This window comes from Microcaecilia unicolor, chromosome 3, assembly GCF_901765095.1.
Source record: "Microcaecilia unicolor chromosome 3, aMicUni1.1, whole genome shotgun sequence".
Lineage (NCBI taxonomy): Eukaryota > Metazoa > Chordata > Amphibia > Gymnophiona > Siphonopidae > Microcaecilia > Microcaecilia unicolor.
The window spans coordinates 44,838,697-44,859,905 of record NC_044033.1 but is presented as its reverse complement, the minus strand read 5'-3'; the positions used below and the strand labels follow the sequence as shown (position 1 = coordinate 44,859,905).

Below are 21,209 nucleotides of genomic sequence, written 5' to 3'. Positions count from 1 at the left end.
CCATAAGAAAGAAAATCAAGACATTTTATATTTTCATTATTTCTAACATGGCTTGTATGAAAACTAAAATGCAAAAATAGCATGATTGTTACAAGATGTGCAATTTCCTTGTTAAAGATGCATCAAACTTATCATTAAACAACAAGAATAATTGTTTTAAAAATTAATTCTCTTGATAGAAATAGCTATGATTTTTAAACGTGTTAAGATATAAAAAATGTAAATTAAAGGGTACAGTAAGAACAAGAAATTGAGTATGCTAGGCATTTAGATTTTTTTTTGAAGCTATTTGCTGGAAATGTACAATTTGGCTATCTCACTTATTCCAATAAAGTTGATGTACAGCTTCATAGTGGGCTAGCAAGGCTTAAACAGTTTATGATGCAACGTCTTTTCCCCTCCCCCCCCCCCCAATTTACTAAGCAGCACGGCAATGCCGACACAGCTCATTCAAAGTGAATGGGCTGTGTTGGAGCTAGCAAGACTTAGTAAACAGGGGGGTTGTTTTTTTAAGCCGGCTTCCCTATTAGGGCTCTTTGTTTTATTTCATGTAAGATTTCAGTAGCTGTTAAATACATTCACACTATAAATTTTAGAAAATGGTGAATTCATGCAGCCTAGAGTTGGTGAAGGATTCACAACTTGTCCATCTTCTTCAGCCATGCAATAGTAATTTTCTGTCAAAGACATCTCCAAACAAATACACTGGAAAAAATGATCAGATGAAATATATTTCTTAACCTTGTATTGAAACTATTATTTTCAATCAAAAACTGTGACAATTATATGCTGCCAAGTGTTTGAAGTAGTTATGAAAGGTAAATGTATGAATTCCACTTCATTAAATTAAATTACATATTTGGATTCTACCTTTACATGATCAAATCAAGTTCAGAAAGGTAACAATTATCTAACCCCAAACAATACATGAGGAATTAAAAACATGGAGGGGCATTTTTGATATGATGTCTAAATCTGATTTTGGATGTTTTGCGAAAAACATCTAAAAATCCAGCAGTGAACATGGCCAATTTCAAACCAGAAAAACATCCAACTTACATTTTTGTGCTCAGTATGTCTATCTTTTAGGACCACTTTTGGGAAAACAAAAGTCCAAAGGAAAAACACACAAAAACAGCACCGATTACTAGGCTATTCCAGGGACCTGCTTGCTGCTCTAATAGGACTGGCTATAACATCTGAAGCTGTCATAGAGGCTGATAGTTACTGTTTGTTTCACATCTTTGGGGGGTGGGAGTGGAGGCAGTGACCACTGGGATAGTAAGGGGGGTTATGCCTTAATCCCTCCAGTGGTCATTTAGGACACTTTTTGCTCACTTAGTCGTGATTGAAACAAGTCTAGCAAAAAGTCTTAATTTTGGCCCTAGACGTTTTCATTTTGTTCCATTATTACAGAAAAACATCTATCTTTCAGTGCCGCCCATATCCCACCTAAAACACGCTCCCTTGAAATCTGGACAAACTGTGGAGAAACTATCTAAAATTGGGGTGTCAAAAATTGCAACTTAGACATTTATGGCATTTTTTGGATGTTTTTTGTTTTGAAAATGAGCCCCAAAGTTTCTAATACATACCAGATAAAATAAGAAAATATATCCCTTATTTAATCATCTGTCTTTTCTGTGCAGACTCATCTTCTCAATCTAGGGAGAGCCTAGTCCAAAATTTAGCAAACACAGCCAATCCTAATTATTCATATGATACTGAACCTATCTAGGTCAGTCACCCAATCTTGAGAGAGCATTTTACCTTACTAAAACACTGATACTTTCCTTGTTGATAAAAGGGTATAACAAAAAATTATAAGTATTTTAAATATTACACTTTTATAAATGGAATAATTATATACTCTAGAGTGTTTTACCTGCAGTCATCTCCTCCTGTACTTATAACATACTTGTCATCATGTGAAAATCGTACATTGGTCACATGAGCAGAATGACCAAAGTAGCGTTTGTGTTTGGCCTATTGGAAAAATGTACAAGATTGAAGACAAATTAGTGTTGCACTAAATGTGTTCAACTGCATATGAAATAATGCTAAAGTATATTTTTTGCTATTTTAATTTAATGTAGTATACACACACACTAAAATATGATGCATATGGCCTAATGTATCAAAGGATCTAATCTAATATTAAGCTTATATACTGTATTCTTGGTCCATCATAAAACCATCAATGTAGTTTACAACAGCTTAAAAACTACACAATTTAAAAATATGTACTACATAATCGAATACTTCCTAAAATATATGATACAATAAATTTAATATACTATAAATAGGCATATTTTCAAAGCACTTAGACTTTCAGTTACACAGTAACCTATGGAATTTTGTAAGTCTAAGTACTTTGAAAATGAGCCCCAAAGTGTGTTCGATATATATTTCAAAATACAAATTTTAAATACAGTTCATAAACATTAGTTAAATACTGATCAGAAACGGGGTCATTTACTAACAGTAACCATGACTTCTTAATAATAATCCATCATGACTTCTACCTCCTAGTATCACCCATTATCCTTTCCTTAATGTTTTTAGTCTCGTGCATTACACCAATGGTCTCTAATGTTTCTCATACCTCACACTAACACTATTTGCTTTTGTGTCACCTAGAATGTTAACCGCACTGAACCCTGGAAAGGGGATATTAGCGGTATACAAGAATTGATTGTGCTAATATTCTTAATATGCGTTATTTGCCACAGGGCTCATTTTGTGCAAGGGGCCCTATGGCAAATATGCTTTATTTGCATTACTGTGCACTGTTAGTAAATGATTCTTAAAATATCCATTCTGTGCTCTCCCAACAGAACATAAGAACATGTGTTGCCATACCAGCATTTCTCTCTCCCATTGTCCAGCATCTCTCTATCACTTCCTTCTGCTCCTGGATCCAACATCTCCCTCTTTATACCCTCTCCACCTCCTGTGTATCTCTCCCCCCTTGCCCAACATCCCTTCCTCTCTCCTATTGTCGTCCATCTCTCTCTCCCTTCCTTGTGCCCTGGGTCCAACATCTCTCCCTTCCTCCCCTCCACCATCATGCCCAATATTTTTCCCTCTCTCCCCCATGCACCATCTCTCCCTCCCCTCCACCCCTATGTCCAACATTTCTCCCTCTCTCGCCCCTCTCCCTGCAGTATCTATCCCTCCCTTTCTCACCCCTCTCCACCCCTTTGCTGCATCTCTCCCTTCCTCCCCTCCACCCTATATTCCAACAGTTCTTCCTCTCACTTCCCCATTGTCCATCATCTCCCTCTCTCTCTCTCTCCCTCCCTTGTTTCCCGGGTCCAACATTTCTCCCTTCCTCCCCCTCCATTATCGTGCCCAATATCTCTTCCTCCCCTCCAACCCTATGTCCATTTTTCCCTCTCTTGCCCCTCTCCCCTTTCCATGCAGTATCTCTATTTCCCCTTCGCCTTTGCTGCATCTCTACTTTCTTCCCATCCTCCCCCTCCACCCCATATCCAACAATTCTCCCTCTCCCACTCTACATATCTCTCCTTCGTTCCTCCCCTCACCCCACCACGCTCCCTTTGACCCTCTTCAATGGGTCTCAGGTAGCGGCAGCAATTCCCACACGTTGCCTGCCACTAATCTGAGAGTCCCTCTGTTGCGTCTCACCACCCAGGCACAGAAACAGGAAATTGTGACAAAAGAGGGTGGGATGCAGCAGAGGAGAGGCTTCCGCGTTAGCGGCAGGCAGCATGAAGGAATCACTGCCGCTATATGGGACCCATTTAATACAGGGATGCAGGACCGTGGGAGCCTAGCCTGTTCCCTCCACATCACACTGACAAGGTGTATCTGCTGCTGAGTGGGCCTGAGCCCAAACTGGGTCGGCCCAGGCCCACATGGGCCCACCAATGGCTATGCTCACCTTGTATGCAGTGCTCCTCACTTTGAGAAGGCTTAACAAGAGAGGAGAAGCCTTCTCAAAGTGAGGAGCACTGCATACAACAATTTCATTGGCTTCCCATAAACACCAGAATCACCTTTAAAATATGCACGACTGTTTACCAAATCATATATGGTTTATCATCCTCCTACATGTAACAACTAATTGATTTACCTTCTTGTAATACAGTAAAAGCAGTGGTTCCCAAACTTTTTCAGTTCACAGCACCCTTCGTGTCTCAGCAATTTTTCACAGCGCCCTCCCGATCTTCCCCCCCCCCCCCCCCCCCCCCCCCCCACCCCCCGGGCACATAGGTCTCCATCTTTTTCTCTGCACAAATATAACAGTGCTAGGATGTTCCTATAACCAGCCCCTCAAAATGACACACTGATTAAGATTTATAACAAATTACTACTCTACCTATGAAAAGTTATTCCATTATTATACTTCCTCTTTGTACATCTGTATGTATGCTACTAATAAAGAATGAAAACAGTGCATAGTTTGGGAAATGCTGATCTAGAGAATACCTCATACTCCATTACACAAACTGCAAAGGTCCTTTCTTCCAAATCAATCCTTGTCACAATATTCACAGATCAGAATACCAAACTTTGGAATTATCTACCCAAGCAATTAAGGTAAAGAAGATTATCTGAGATTCTGTAAATTACTAAAGTATTAAATACATATCTTATCAAAAGACAATAATGTTGTGGTCTCTCTTATATGTTTCAATGTAACTAATACTCTAGCCTTCATGACAAACACACAATTATTCCTCATATGTTAAAATGTAATAATTATCTGAGTACATCATATTTTGGATGTTTTTCTTGAATGTAAGTAAACACCACAATATCCAAAAAGTGCTGGGTAAACCTATTCCAATATAGCTATAGGATTTTCTTAAAATATATTTATTATTTGTTACATTTGTATCCCACATTTTCCCACCTTTTTGCAGGCTCAATGTGGCTTACATATAACCGTTAACGGTGTTAGCCAATTCCGGTCTGAACAAATACATAGTATGAATGAATACAAAGTGATATTGTGGTAGAATGAGGTACATGTATGGTAGGTACAATTGGGGGGAACTTAGGGAGGGAAAGGGGGAAGAAGAGTCGGGTAATGTCCGTTACGGTCTTTCGTTACATTGTGTCGCAATGTAAGTCCTTTGCAGCTTGGGTAGTGCAGATTTAGATAAGATCGTGTTGATTCGGATGTATTTCTAATTGGTAAGTCGATCAAGTCTGTCATGTCATGTAACTCAGGGCTTCTCCGTAGATGATTTTGTGAACCAGGGTGCAGATTTTGAAGACGATGCGTTCTTTGATTGGGAGCCAGTGTAGTTTTTCGCTGAGGGGTTTTGCGCTTTCAAATCGCGTTTCACCAAATATTGTATTGTATTGTAACATTTATAACCCGCGCTTTCCCACTTGTCAGCAGGCTCAATGCGGCTTACATAATATAGCTAATTTACAAATATAAGCCTAGCTGCCGTGTTTGAGCCTCCAGATGTCTACTACTTCCAATTCCTTAGAAATGAAATTCATCCCCCGCTCTTCATGATATTTACCTGGCTGTTTTGGAGGTCGACAATCTATCAAAGTGTCACTAGTGATGTTAAAATCGCCCCCTAAGATTAATGGATATTCATCAAAAGTCACCAGTTTAGCTTCAAGGAGAGTAAAAAAAATGTATTTAGTTGTTAGGTGCATATAAACTGCACAAAGCCACCTTGACCCCCTGCAGGAGCCCCGCAACAATCACATAGTGGCCTTCTGGATCTTGATAAAGCCTATGCATCTCAAACGCTAATGACTTCTTTATTAATAAAGCCACTCCCTGCTGCCTGCTATTTATAAGTAGAGGGTTCTCACGGAGTTCCACTAAAACTACCTCGCGTCAACTAGGGAAGAGTCCCACATAGTCACCACGGCCGGCCTCATCCCACCCACTCGGCGAACCTCTGCCCGTGTGTATTTCAATCACAGAGGTCACATGCCTTGTTTGCTAAATATCATCTAAGAACGGCATTTTCACATGCAAGAAATTTGAAAGAAATATTGAGCCCAGCACAGTTACCAGAAGCTGAGAGTGGCACTCCAGCAATAACGTTGGGTCATTACAAATGCAATAGAGCACACTGTAAGACTTGTGATTTGACACTAGAGGCGACAAGTTTCACACACGATGGTAGGGTATACAAGCTAAGGCATCACACTACATGTCAGACTCTGGGTATTATATATTATATATGCAGTCCATGTGACAAGGTCTATATAGGGAAATCCACTAGATTGTTATACGCATGTATGACTAGCTCCGCTAGTCCAACACTGTGTGTCAAAAGGTCACACCTTCTTTCCTCCTCGAAATGCACCACCTGTTCCTCTGATCCCATCCCCACCAACTTACTAAACACCATCTCTCCTACTGTCACCCCCCCCATCTGTCATATCCTCACTAGTCATATATCTCATTAGTCACAACTATGTGCAATTACAATTTTTTAAAATTAATTTTCGAATCATAACATACATAAAAATGTATCCAACTACTTACATACCACTACTCAAACAGCCGTGGTTCACTATTTGAACCTCTATCTCAGTTTGTAGATTTTCACTTATGTCCTTGTTTAACACAAATAGCATCATATGTGAAGGACTCGGGTCATCTTCTTCAATTATTAGATCAGGTTCAAGATGTCAGAGCATTATATTATATATGAACATACCCCAGCAAGCAGCTGTGGAAATGTTGGATCAATTGTTTAATACCTTGGCATTATCTGCCAATAAGCTATCTCTACTGCTGGACATGGCCAAATTAGTGATTTATAACAACTTCTTTGTTTTTGGGCAACAGTTTTATCACCAAATTAAGGGGGTCGCCATGGGGGCCACAGTTGCCCCCACGGTGGCATGTCTATACATGGCCCAATTTGAAAAGATGTATGTATACCCCTCAATCTTTTTTTCTAATGTGGTGGGTTGGTACAGATACATAGATGATGATCTTCTTATTTGGAAGGGCACCAGGACAGATTTGAGTCATTCTTTTTGAATATTTAAATCTGAGAGATAACAATATACAGTTTGAACATCACATAGGAGGTACTGAGGTCAATTTTCTTTATATTAACATCTGTTACTCTGGAGGTCAGTTTACTACCAGATCTTTTCGGAAGGAGACTGATTGAAATTCCATTTTACACTATCGGAGCCATCATCCACAGAATCTAAAAAATAGTATCCCGAATAGTCAGCTTTTATGGGTGCGCAGATTATGCAGTTCGTGCTGGATTTATCAACATCAGGTGGAATCAATGCCGACCTGATTCAAGCAGAGAGGGTATCCATCCAAAATCTTGCGAAAAGCGGCTAAACGAACATTCAATGCACAACCAGAATGGTTTGGGCAACCATCTGCTAAGTCCCCTTTCCCGTCTCACCTGTGTGTTACCATACACACTTGTATCGACTTCTATTGTACAAATTGTTAAAAAACATTGGGCAACTTTGACTATACACCCACAATTTCAGCAATCCCCCATGTTTGCCTTCACAAATTGTTAAAAAACATTGGGCAACTTTGACTATACACCCACAATTTCAGCAATCACCCATGTTTGCCTTCACTAGAGGGCGTAATTTAGGGGAAGGTTTGATGTCCCAGGGGTGTACTGGTAAATTGTTAACAGGGGGCTCTCTCTCGCCAGCAAAGTAAAAGAGAATTCAGGAGGGGCCCAAGCCCACATTTTGGGATCCATTTGTTAAAGTAGCCATGGAGAACTGGCTCCCAAAATTCTTAAAAACTTAACAAACGGCTCTCGAGAGCCTGTGAGAGCCTGCTCCAGCACACCACTGGATGTCCCACATTAGGGATCTTAATCCACATGGACGAGATATTCAAGATACGAGGGGTCATTATAGATGTGAACGATGTATTTATTGCGAATATGTTTTTCAAACTAAGGATGTGATCATCCCTCATACGCAGGGATGGGTGTTCCAGTTGAATGATTGGACTGATTGCAATTTGACCAAATGTGTTTATGGGATCACCTGCCCCTGTGGTTTATGGTACATAGGCCATATGGCACACAAGATCAAAATTCGTATTGCGGAGCATTTAAGCAACATCCGGTTGCGGCGTATTGAGGCTCCACTCATGTCTCACTGGCATCATATAGGTCATCAGCTACAAGAATTGAAGTTTGTAGTGTTGCAGATGGTGTCTGCACCCAGGGGAGGCAATGTTCCATTGATATTAGTGAGAAAGGAACAATGCGTGATATTTCAGTGGAAATCTATGGCCCCCTATGGGTTAAATATAGAAATAGAATGGACAGTCATGTGACAGGTAGGGTATTTAAATGGATTTTTCCCACCACGCAGTTATGCGCATGTGTGGGCATTTTTTGAGCGCTTAGCACGTCAATGGATGCTGGTTTGGATTCCTGGACACTCGTGTAGGTCAGTAATATTTTTCAAATATGAAGGTTTAGTTATTTAAGGCATTTAAAGTTGTGTATGAATATGGCGGGTGGTGATTGATGCAACAATTGTATTTTGAATTACACAGACACCTGAAGACGCTCTCTTTGAGCGAAACATGGCATCATGTAGGGTCCTCGATGAGTGATATGGGATATTAAAAACATCTGAAGAAATGCACGACCTTCTGAATGCTATTATAACTCACGTGTAGACAAGACACTGGCAGCTACAGAAACCCTCCAGTAGGGAGATGGATTTGTACAGCCCTTTAAGAGAGACACAGTGTATGCGGTTGGTGTTACCGACATTGGGATTGCTTTGCTGCTTACAAGAATACAGACATATACAAAGGAAGCGGTAACACATTGAAAAGAGAGTATACATCTCTATGAACTAACTCTTGTAAGCAGAAACAATCCTGGACAGATTGATTTTATTATAACACAAGTTTTCTGCAGTCTCTACCAGTAGTGCCTCTAATGAGATGAGCAATTCTAAATTATGTTATAGCATTTGTCGATTACACTTGATCTTATATTTTTGTAAGGTTGAACAATGATGTGTGAGTGGTGAGACTGGAGTATGTTTGAGTAGTGGTATGTAAGTAGTTGGATACATTTTTATGTATGCTATGATAAGAAAATTAATAAAAAAATTGTGTAATTGCACATAGTTGTGTCTAGTGAGAGATATTTATTGAATGTAAGCCACATTGAACCTAATCTTGATCGGGATAATGTGGGATATAAATTCCATAAATAAATTATAGCCAATAGTTGGATATTAAGACTCAGTCTTGGGGTTGAGTGTTTAATCTGTTCATAAATAATACTGCAGAGAAGAGAAAAACACGCTTCTCTTTTGTACAAATGACACTAAAATCTGTAAAAAAAATGGACATTCTTGGACGGAAGTGACGTCACGGAGTCGGATGGCCGCCTGAGTCCTTAGCTCCGTACTTCCCTGCTTCTAATTTGCTTTAATAGCGGTACCTTGGTCTTGTTTCTGTCCCGGAACGGCTCCTGGAGATTAGCAGCGACTCAGGGAGCAAGATGAGCAAAATATCTGCGTCCCAGACGCGTGAGGGTGAGCGGAGCTCGACGAGACAGTCGACGAAGAATCGATCGAGACACGTGTCACCGGCCCCGGACCACTCATCAGGATCCGAGTCGGCTGCGTCGAGTGCTGGTGTGCGGAGAGCTTCCCCGAAAGCGACCCTGTCTAAAGAATTGGCTAAATGCTTGAAGGAAATCAGGGCAGAGATCGCGGCGTCTAAGCAAGAAATTCTTGAGCACGTGGACGCCATCAGCATTGACCTCCGCGAGCTGGGGGGTAGAGTTGAAACTCTGGAGGAACGGATGGACGAAAATGCTTAAAGATCGGAGGCAGTGGAGATCCGTTTTGTGCAGCTAAAGGATCAGACAGAGGAACTCCAATATAAAATTGATGATTTGGAAAATCGCGGAAGGCGACAAAATCTCAGATTTCGGGGAGTTCCTGAAAATGGAAACATGGAAGATGTGCCTGCAATTGTGAAATCCTTGTGTGAGACAATTTTGGGAGAACCCATGGAGTCTGCTGTTATTCTGTTTGATCGGGCTCACAGAGCACTTGGTAAGCCTAAAGACAATAAACCCAGAGACATAACTGTAAAATTTTCCTCCTATGCGCTCAAGGAAAAGGTTTGGCTAAAAGCGCGCCAAACTCCATCTGTGGAATACAAGAAGGAGCGAGTGTATGTGTACCAAGACCTATCACTATTTACATTAGCGCAGAGGCGTGTGATGAGACCTGCGGTAGAAATCCTGAGGAAGGAGAAGATCCCCTATAGGTGGATTTTCCCCTTTGCGCTGAGCTTTGAGTTTAAGGGTAAGCAGCTTCGCTTCCGCAGGCTTGCGGAGGTATGGAAGTTTCTGCAGGAGGCCGGCTTGACAACAATGGCGAGCCCTGGGGGAGACCTGGCTCCCTCTACTCGAGAAAAATTGCAGCAGTGGAAGAGAGTCTCCCAGAAAACTAAAAAGCAAGGCCTCAAGACGTGACTTTGACTGAGATTCTGTTTGATATCCTTTTGGTTCTGATGTCTGCCACTGGGGTGACAATCTACTTCTTTGACTCTGTGTGTTTATCTGTTCTTTGTTATTGGGACTTTGTGGAGCCTATTTTAAAGGGCAAAAGGTTTGAGTTTTGATGGTTGGATGGAGAGACTGGGTGGAAGTACTAAAAAAAAAAAAAAAAAAAAAGAAGGGGTAGGGGGGTGCGGGGCTGTGCACAAGGATTCGGGGGGACTGTTTGTTCTTCTGTAGGGCACTTCAGAGGGGATGTTCCCAGTCCGGGCCCTGGGACCCGGATTGGTGGGGGTTATGTTTGTGAAGGATGTTTGGGAGTTATGGGGAGGGAAGGGTGGGCGGGGAGGTAGGGGAGGGAAGGGTTCTTGGAATAACTGGGGTTTTATCAATAATTCCTTCAGAAGATTAACATTGTTGCAACTAACTGAGGAGGCTCTAAAAGAGGGAGTGCACTGCGAGCAAGGTAATGGTAACAGGAAAAATATCTACATGTAGATATGAGTGCTGATCTGAAAGTAATATCATACAATGTAAGGGGGCTAAACATGCCTCAGAAAAGACAGAGGTTTTATAGAGAACTGCAGAGGCTCAAACCACACGTGGTCCTGCTTCAGGAAACACACCTGAGGCGTAAGTATGAGCGACTCCTCTCCTGTCCGGGCTATACTGGGGCGTACTTTGCCTCTGCGGAGAGCTCCAAAAAACGAGGGGTGGCGATATTGCTGCGTTCTTCTGTGGCGGCACAGGTTGAGCAGGTCAGAAGGGATCCAGGGGGGCGCTACATATTTATACACATGATAGTGGACCAGGTGGCCTTAACAGTGGCCTCGATTTACGCCCCAAACAGTGGTCAGGCAGAATTTTTTGCGAGGGTCCGGAACACCTTGGCAACATTTGTTAAGGGGTCCCTGATAATGGGAGGGGACTTCAATGCGGTGATGCATACTCGCCTAGACCGCTCGGGAGTCCCCAGGGCGGAAGGCAACAAGGAATCACAGGCTCTGGCATCCTTGGCTGCATCACTGGGCACACTGGACTTGTGGAGACTGACACACGGGACAGATAGGGACTATACGTTTTACTCCCCAGTTCATAAGACATATTCGCGCATTGACTACATTTTCCTGGACACAAACTTGGTGGAGAGGGGACCTGAGGCTGGCATTGAAAGTGTGACATTATCAGATCATGCCCCAGTATGGGTCTCCCTCTCCACCATCAGGGCGGAATTGAAGGAAAAGAGATGGGTGTTAAATACTAGTCTACTACAGGAAGGGGAGGTGGTGGAAGGGTACAGGAATATGCTTAAGGAGTACCTTGAATTTAACTCTGGCAAGGGAACTGGGATGCCCATGGTATGGGATGCTATGAAGGCAGTGTCTAGAGGATATTTCTTACAATTAGCTAGCAGGCGCGCTAGGATACGTAGGGCGCAGATAGCAGCGTGTATGGAGAAAATCCATCAGCTAGAGGGGCAACACAAGAAAAATAGGTCACCACAGGCTTGGCAGGAACTGAGGAGGGAGAGGCTGCTTTTAGACTCTATATACTTAGAACAACTTAGTCTGATGCAAGCAAAATACAAGGTGGGAACTTATGAGTTTGCGAACAAAGCTGGACGTCTTCTTGCTACTAAATTACGTAGGCAAAAAGTTGATCGTATGATTAAACAGGTTCGTAATGGAAAGGGAGAAATGTTAGGAAAATCTGAACAAATACGTGAATGCTTTGGGAAATTCTACCAGACATTATACGCAAAGGAGATTAACCCCTCCCCAGAGGATATTGGGCAATATTTAGATGAAAGTGACCTTTCCTCCTTAACCAGCCAGCAAAGGGCATTGTTGGACTCACCAGTAACTCCATAGAAATTCAGAAGGCTATTACTGGCATGCCTTCTTACAAGTCTCCCGGATTGGATGGGCTCCCTAGTGAATTCTACAGGCGATTCGCGCCCGAATTGGCGCCACTGCTTGCAGACCTGTTTAACCAGGTGGGAGCGGGGGGGACGCTGCCTCCATCTATGATGGAGGCCTGGATTGCAGTCATTCCCAAGCCAGGTAAGGATCCTACTGAATGTGGGTCTTATAGACCAATATCGGTCTTAAATGCTGACGTTAAAATCCTAGCTAAAGTGCTGGCAAGTCGCCTGGCGCCCTTGCTTCCGGTCCTGATACATCCAGACCAGGTGGGCTTTGTGTCCCATCGTAAGTCGATGGACAATATTAGGCGTACGCTAGACCTTATGTACCTTGCAAAGAGAAATCAAAAGCCACTCTGTCTGCTCAGTTTGGACGCTGAAAAAGCTTTTGATAGGGTCCACTGGTCCTACATGTATCGGGTACTGGAGGTCATGGGATTTGGGGTGACTTTTTCGGAGTTGGATACAGGCGTTTTATAACTCTCCACGAGCATGTGTACGGGTCAATGACAGTAATTCGGAGTTGTTTTCACTCCACAGAGGCACCCGACAGGGCTGCCCTTTATCTCCCCTCTTATTCGCAATGGTCATGGAACCTTTCGCCTCTCGGATACGTCTGGATCCGGAGATGTCGGGGGCTTGGATGGAGGGTAGAATGCACAAAATGGCCCTTTTTGCGGACGACGTCCTGTTGTATGTGACCCGCCCACTTACCACGTTTCCCAGACTTAATTGTATTATAGATGAGTACGCAGCGGTCTCGGGATTCAAGGTGAACATGACAAAGTCTGAAGCTTTAAATGTAACGCTTCCTGAAGAGCTGGTGGTGACTTTAAAAGCGTCGTACTCCTTTAAGTGGGCTAATCGTCATATTACTTATTTGGGAGTGAAGTTGACCCCCAAACTTTCAGACTTGTTTCAGGCTAATTATAAAGATCTGGTTCGAGACATTGCAGTTGACCTGGAGAGATGGGGGGAATTAGGGGTTTCTTGGTTCGGCAGAATTGCGATTATTAAAATGAACATTCTACCGCGCCTGTTATATTTATTTCAGGTGCTGCCTGTGATGATGCCCAGGCGATTTATAGCTTCCATGCAGGATCGTATAGTGAGGTTCGTCTGGGCGGGTAAGCGGCCTAGGCTCTCGCGCACGCTCCTTTACCAGAGTAGGAGGAGGGGTGGGCTTGGTGTCCCTAATCTCATTTGGTACTATAGGGCGGCACAGGGAAAAGCTGCGGTTGAATGGTTTCAAGATTATCCAGACAGGCAGTGGGTGCAACTAGAACAGTACTCTATTGGCACAGTACCACTAGCAGCGCTTATGTGGCTTCCGCGGTCGTTTCGGGCGAAGGACGAAGAGTCCTGTCCGTCAGTAGGAGTTACACTGCATTACTGGGATAGTCTGTTCCCCAATCATCAATGCGTTCTGTCGCGGTTCTCTCCAATAGCATACAATCCTCTCTTCCTGCCAGGGAACACAGAGGGGGTCTTCACTAGGTGGTATAAGGAGGGGGTCAAAACCTGGGGTCAAGTATTTGAAGAGGGTTCTCTGATATCACTAGATGAACTGCAGGCAAGGTATCTGGGTATGCGGGTAGATGACTTTGGGTATACTCAATTATCTCATTTCTTTAGAACAAAGGCAGTTAGACTAGTTATGCAAAGGGATAAGTTACCACTGGAAGACATTTGTGAAAAACTCCATACCTCCCGAGGACTGATTGGGTGTTTGTATCGAAGTGTTGGTGCCCAGGTCCAGTGTTATAGTCGTCACAGGAAAAGCTGGAACGATGAGCTGGGTGTTAATCTTGGGGAGATGGAATGGGGGAAGATAGAAAGGGCGGTGGCAAAGGTGTCCACTCATGTGCTGTCGCAGGAGAATGCAGTGAAGGTCCTGTACCGTTGGTATCTCACCCCGGACAGATTGCAGAAGATTTACCCGTCTTCGTCGGGATTGTGTTGGAGGGGATGCGGGCATCGGGGAACAATGGGCCACGTGTGGTGGAATTGCCTCAAAGCCAGAGCCTACTGGAAAGCGATACATAGTAGAATGCAGACCTGGCTGGGATGCCGACTTCAGTGGGCCCCTGAGATTTTTCTCTTCTCTGTAAGGGCGGTGGGCCTAAATTCCTATCAGCAGGAGTTGGTGCGTCATGCTGTTGGGGCAGCGAGAGTGGTACTTGCATCTCAGTGGAAACAGAGGGGAGTCCCTTCTGTAACAAGGTGGTGCAATAGACTACGGTATGTGTGCCAGATGGAGCGACTCCGAGCGGAGCGAACACATCAGATAAGTAGATGGCACCTGACTTGGAACCCTTTTCTCGCAGCTACCAAAAGTGGTTTAGAGTAGCAGCAGTGACTGTATAGATGTGGGAATTGAGAGCATCCTTGGGGATTGGTTGGAAGGGGGAACTGATAAAGGGGGGGATGGGGAGGGGGCAATTCAATATCTACATACTCTTTCAAGGGGGGGGGAAAAAAAAATCATGAAGTTTAATGCGAAGTAAATCTGGATGACTTCAGAAAAGCAATGTGCGAGACTCTGGTGCTTTGTTTGGCATTATATTTTTGTACATGTACACTGTAGAACTGATTTCTGAGTTCACTGTATTTTATTACTGTTTAATAAAGACTTCATTTAAATTTAAAAAAAAAAAATGGACATTCTTGATGAAGAGTGAGCTAGGAAAATCTGAAGTGTCTGACAGGTGATTAAATGCAAAAAGCTATAGAATTCTACTTTGAGGTTGCAGAAATCCAAGGGAGCAATGCATGATTGGGGGGAGGAGAGGACGATACTAATATGCACTAACCAAGAGAGATCTCATTACAGCTTATATTCTCAAGCTTGAAAACAGTTTGATAAAGCAGTGGTCAAAGTCAGAAGAATTCTTGGGTGCATAAAGAGAGGTGGAAGCAGTAGAAAGCAGGAGATGGTAACTTATGGTGACAGAAGATACTCCTCTTCTAGGAGTAAAAGTCAACAGTGGTGAGGCTCCACTTGGAGTACTATGTTCAGTTTTGGAGGCCGTATCTTGCTTAAGACGTAGAAAGACTGGAAGTGGTGCAAAGAAAGCTACAAAAATGATATTGGATTTGCATTGCAAACCGTACGAGGAGAGACTTGCCCGACCTGAACACGTATACCTTGAGATAAGGAGAAACAGGGGTGACATGATATAGATGTTCAAATATTTGAAAGGTATTAATCCGCAAACAAACCTTTTCTGGAGACAGAAAGGCAGTAGAACTAGAGGACATGAATTGAGATAGAAGGGAGGCAGACTCAGGAGTAATGTCAGGAAGTATTTTTTCACAGAAAGGGTGGTGGATCTATGGTATGTCCTCCCGCGGGAGGTGGTGGAGATGAAAGAGAAACATGGGTAGGATAAACATAAAGCAATCCTGTTTAGAAGGAATGGATCTACGGAATCTTAGCGAAGACTGGGTGGCAACACCAGTAATTGGGAAGCAAAACCAGTGCTGGGCAGACTTCTATGCCTATGCCCTGATTGTGACTGAATAGATATGGATGGGCTGGGAGTGTACATTTTAAGGGACTTTGATTTAAACCAGAAATTTTAGTGCCAGAACAGTGCTGGGCAGACTTCTACAGTCTGTGCCCTGAAAATGGCAAGGAGAAATCAAACTCAGGTATACATATAAAGTATCACATACCATGTATAATGAGTTTATCTTGTTGGGCAGATTGGATGGACCGTCATTTACTATGTTACTATATCTGATTGTGCCCAGTTCTGGAAGTTGTGCTTTCAAAAGGACACAGACTGAAGGGTTGTTAAATGGTGAATACTATCATGTGCACCAAAAGCCTAACTACATATATCTTGAATGAAAGAGAGGGAGGATATGATAGAAACATTCAAATATGTCAAAGGTGTAAATAGTGCATAAGAAGCAAATACTTTTTTAGTGGAAAGAAAATTCTAGAAGAGGAAATCATGAAATGAGGCTGTAAAGGGGTAGACTTAAGAATAACAATAGAAAAGATTGCTCCACATCATCACATTTACATCCTATATGACTGGGAAACTTAGGGGAGCAGGCCCTTAAAAACTGTAAATAAAGCGAAGTTACTCACTTGTAGAAGGTGTTCTCCAAGGACAGCAGGACATATATTACTACATATGGGTGACATCATCCAATGGAGCTTGGCATGAACACTACCCAGTATTCTATTTCTACAAGCTTTTGGTAGCTTCCAAAGACGCACGCATGCGTGTCCACCCGCCTTGTTTGCACGGGACCAGTAGTTGACTTGAAAAGCTTGGAGAATACAACTCCGAGGGGAGGTGGGAGGGAATGTGGTAATATATGTCCTGCTGTCCTTGGAGAACACCTGCTACAGGTGACTAACCTTGCCGTCCCTGAGAACAAGCAGGACATATAACCATATATCCTCCTCCTTACCTACAAATGCACTCAGTCTGCGGCTCCTCACTACCTCTCCACCCTCATCTCCCCCTATGTTCCCGCCCGTAACCTCCGCTCACAGGACAAAGCTCTTCTCTCAGTACCCTTCTCCACCACTGCCAACTCCAGGCTCCGCTCATTCTGCCTTGCCTCACCCTATGCCTGGAACAATCTTCCTTTACCCATACGCCATGCCCCCTCCCTACCCATCTTCAAATCTCTGCTTAAAACTCACCTCTTCAATGCTGCCTTCGGCGCCTAACCGCTTGAGAAATATAGAATGCCCCAGTCTATCCACCCTATCAGATTAACTGTTCACTTGTCCTCTAGATTGTACACTTGTCTTTAGATTGTTCTCTTGTCTTTTAGATTGTAAGCTCTTTGAGCAGGGACTGTCCTTCTATGTTTAAATTGTACAGCGCTGCGTAACCCTAGTAGCGCTTTAGAAATGTTAGTAGTAGTAGTAGAATCCCTAGCTATCAGGCTAACAAAAAATAACATTGGACAATAGGGACTTGCAACAGGCAAGGCTAATCCAAAACCAATTAACAAAACTTATGTAAAACTAGTAAAAAAGGCCCGTTTCTGACATAAATGAAACGGGCGCTAGCAAGGTTTTCCTCGGCTCCCCTGCAGCCACCCATGTGCAGCGACCCTCCTCTCCCCCTGCAGCCGCCCATGTCCAGCCACCCTCCCCTCCCCCTGTGCCCACTGCAGCCACCCATGTCCAGCGAACCTCCTCTCTCCCCTGCCCCCTCCTGCCACCCATGTCCAGCGACCCCCTGCCCCCCCTGCAGCCACCCATGTCCAGTGACCCTCCTCTCTCCCCTGCCCCCCTCCAGCCACCCATGTCCGGCGACCCTCCTCTCTCCCCTGCCCCCCCTCCAGCCACCCATGTCCAGCGATGCTCCTCTGGACATGGATCAGTTGTGAGGCATGTTTTTTTTTCCCCGGGTTCTGAAGTTGACATCATAATGGCTACGGTGATGTCAGCCTGATCTAAGGAGCCTAGCAGACTAACTCGGAATGAGCAATGGTGCCAGGCAAGTCAGAACGTTGGAGGTGAGAATTATTATATAGGATGCTTCATAATGGGTCTAGTGACATCAGCTAGGGCTTTGGAGCCCATCTGTGAAGAAAGTTACGGACACAGGCAGGCAGACGCATAGAATGTTGGAGGCAAGAATTATTATATAGGATGAAAGCAGGGCCTGGAACAAAAGAAAATAGGCTCAGGAGGGTAGAGTTGGATTCTAGACTCCAAAGAAATTTTGCAGGACTGTCTGACCAAACCGACTGTTGCATCAGGAATCCTGCTCAAGGCAGTAGTGAGATGTGACCGTGTAAACTGAAGCCCATGTTGCAGCTTTACATATCTCCTCAATGGAGGTTGACCTCAACTGTGTTAGCGACGCAGCCATGGCTCTGAGATTGTGAGCTGTGACATGATCTTCCAGAGTTAGCCTATCCTGTGCATAAGTATAGGAGATGCAGTCTGCTAGCCAACTGGATAAAGTGCATTTTCTGGTGGTTGCCTCCATCTTGTTAGGGTCAAAAGAAACAAAAAGCTGGGTGGACCGTCTATGGGCTTTAGTCTGCTAAGGCTTACTTACAGTCGAAGGTGTGCAGTGAGCTTTTGCCAGGATGAGCATGAGGTTTTGGGAAGAATGTTGGTAGAACTTCAAGTGTCAAGTGGCCCTAAAAAAGCTTTCATCAGCTGGGTGAAAACGATGTTGAGGTCCCATAACACTATTGGAGGTTTGATTGGCAGCTTTGTCAAAAGCAAACCTCTCATAAATTAACAACTAAAGGCACTACAGAGATGGGCATACCTTCACACAATGATGGTAAGTGCCAGTTGCACTGAGGTGAACCCTTACAGAGTTGGTTTTGAGACCAGACTTGGAAATGTACTGTCGGTATTCAAGCAGTTTTCATGTAGGAGAGGGGAAAGGGTCTAGGGCTTTGATTTCACACCAGATGGCAAATCTCTTCCATTTAAAACTATAATGACCTCTTAGTGGAATCTTTTCTGGAAGTGAGTAGGACATGGACGACACCTTCATACACTTGAAGGGATGCAAGTTCTAAGCCCTCAACATCCAAGATGTGAGAGCTATGGATTGGAGGTTGGGGTGCAGAAGAGATCCCTCGTTCTGCGTGTTGAGGGTTGGAAAACAGTCCAGTCTCTATGGATCTTTGGAGGATAACTCCAGAAGTGGAAAGAACCATATCTGCCTGGGACAGTAGGTAGTGTGATGAGGATCATGGTCTCTCGGTCCCACTGGAGTTTCAGCAAAGTTTTCTCCATAAGAGGTATGGGAGGATACACATACAGAAGACCTTTTCCCCAATCAAGTAGAAAGGCATCCTATGCTACTCTGCTGTATGATCCCAGTGTGGAACAGAACTGAGGGACTTTGTTTTTGAGATGAGTGGCCAAGTGATCCGCCAAGGGGGTGCCCCATGCTCGGAAGATCTTCCGGACAACACCCATTTGAGAGACCACTCATGCGGTTACATTATCCTGTTCAGCTGTCTGCCACCAGGTATGTGGTCCTGAGCACCATGCCTTAACCGGATGCCCAGTGCCACATTCCATCTGCTTCCTGCCATAAGAGGTACAATTCCGTGCTTCCCTGCTTGTTAACATAGTGCAATGTAACCATATTATTTGTTTGAATGAAGATAAATGTGTTGTATTAGCTGATCTCTGAAAGCCTTCAAAGAATTCCAAATGGCCCAAAGCTCCAGGAGGTTGGGGTACAGTCAAGCCTCCTGATCAGGTCCAGAGGCCTTGAGTGTGGTGCCCATCTACATGAGCCCCCCAGCACAGGCAGGGTGCATCTGACATCAGCATCTTGTAAGGAGAAGAAATTTGGAATGGGAGTCCCAGGATCAAATAGAGCTGAATGCTCTACTACAGGAGTGATTTCACTAAATCTGGAGTGACAGAGATGACATCTGTCAGGTTCCTTGTGGTCTGACGCCAGAGAAGCCAGGGTCCACTGGCCCTGCCTTAAACTGAAGCATGCCATGGGTGTGACAAGCACAGTAGATGCCATATGGCCTAGCGGACTCAATATCTGCTGAGCTGACAGCTGCTGGCTCTGGTGAATCTTCTGAGTAATGGTTATTAAAGCATTGGCACTGAGGGCTGGAAAGAAGGCTTGTGCTCTGAGTCATGTCTAGCAGGGCTCCAATGAATTCCAATTGTTGAACTGGAAGTAGATGGGACTTGAGGTAATTTAAAATAAACCCTAGTAGCTCCAGCACCTGAATGCTTCTCTGCTTTCTGAGCTCCTTCCTGTGATGTGCTCTTCACCAAACAATTGCTTAGGTAGGGAAACACATGACCCAGTCTGTGTAGCGATACCGTGACTACAGCAAGGCACTTTGTGAAGACTCTGGGAGTGGAGGCGAGACAAGGCAGGATGCAATACTAGTAATGGTGTTGCCCTACTCAAAATCTGAGATTTATCCTGTGACTGGAATGTATCTGTATGTGGGTATAGGCATACTTTAAGTCCTGACATCATAGTCAATCGTTTTCCTGAATCATGGGAAGGAGAGCGCTCAGGGAAACTATGCTAAATTTTTCTCTGACCAGATATTTGTTCAGGACCCTTGGGTCTAGAATAGCAGAGAATGACCCTGTCCCATCCCTGTGAGCACTGTTCCTGTCCCCATCACTGCCCCATTGAACAGTTATGATTTTATATTTAAATCATTTTATTAAAGTATATAAAGAAACAATATTCTGTACAAACAATACAGAACAAGGATCAACAAAACCCCCTCCCACTATCAGGAAAACTGAACAAGCCAGATTACTACAGAATGCTACATAGAAAATTCATGCTAACAGAATATCTCGGTCACACACACAAAACACAAATGCCAAATACATAATAGCTGATCAACAATGATAATCAGAAATTAAACCAAAATCCCAAGAAGCCACATCTTGCATGTAGTACAACACCAAACAAATAAAAAGAGATGAATTTCCTCCTAAACTGTGCAAAATATAAAGATCACACATGCCAGGGATGGTATTAGGGGAGTGCAATTAGGGCAACTGCCCCGAGAGAGCCCTATGCCTGCTGGAAGCTGAAGAAGGCACGGCCTGGTAGTGGACTTTGGGGTCCCCTCCCAAATTTATGCCTTGGGCCCCAACCATATCTAACACCAGCTCTGGCAGGATACACAAAATAAATAATAAAATTATTTGTCTACCTTTTGTTGTCTGGTCATTTTATTTTTCAAATCATGTTGATCCCAGGTTCTGGTTTCTGTTTCCCTCTGTCTTCGTTTAACTCACTCGCCAGGGTGTCCTATTTGACATTTCT

At 43.7% G+C, this 21,209-nt stretch overlaps 1 protein-coding gene across 1 annotated transcript in view; it reads right to left on the bottom strand.

Annotated features, from left to right (window-relative positions):
• Window positions 1-538: 538 nt before the first annotated feature.
• EML6 (EMAP like 6) overlaps window positions 539-21,209 on the bottom strand; it is a 744,128-nt gene continuing 723,457 nt past the window's right edge. Inside the window, 2 exon segments of the mRNA XM_030195849.1 lie at window positions 539-705; window positions 1,886-1,986. Coding sequence (XP_030051709.1) covers window positions 681-705; window positions 1,886-1,986 — 126 coding nt within the window. The 3' untranslated portion in view covers window positions 539-680.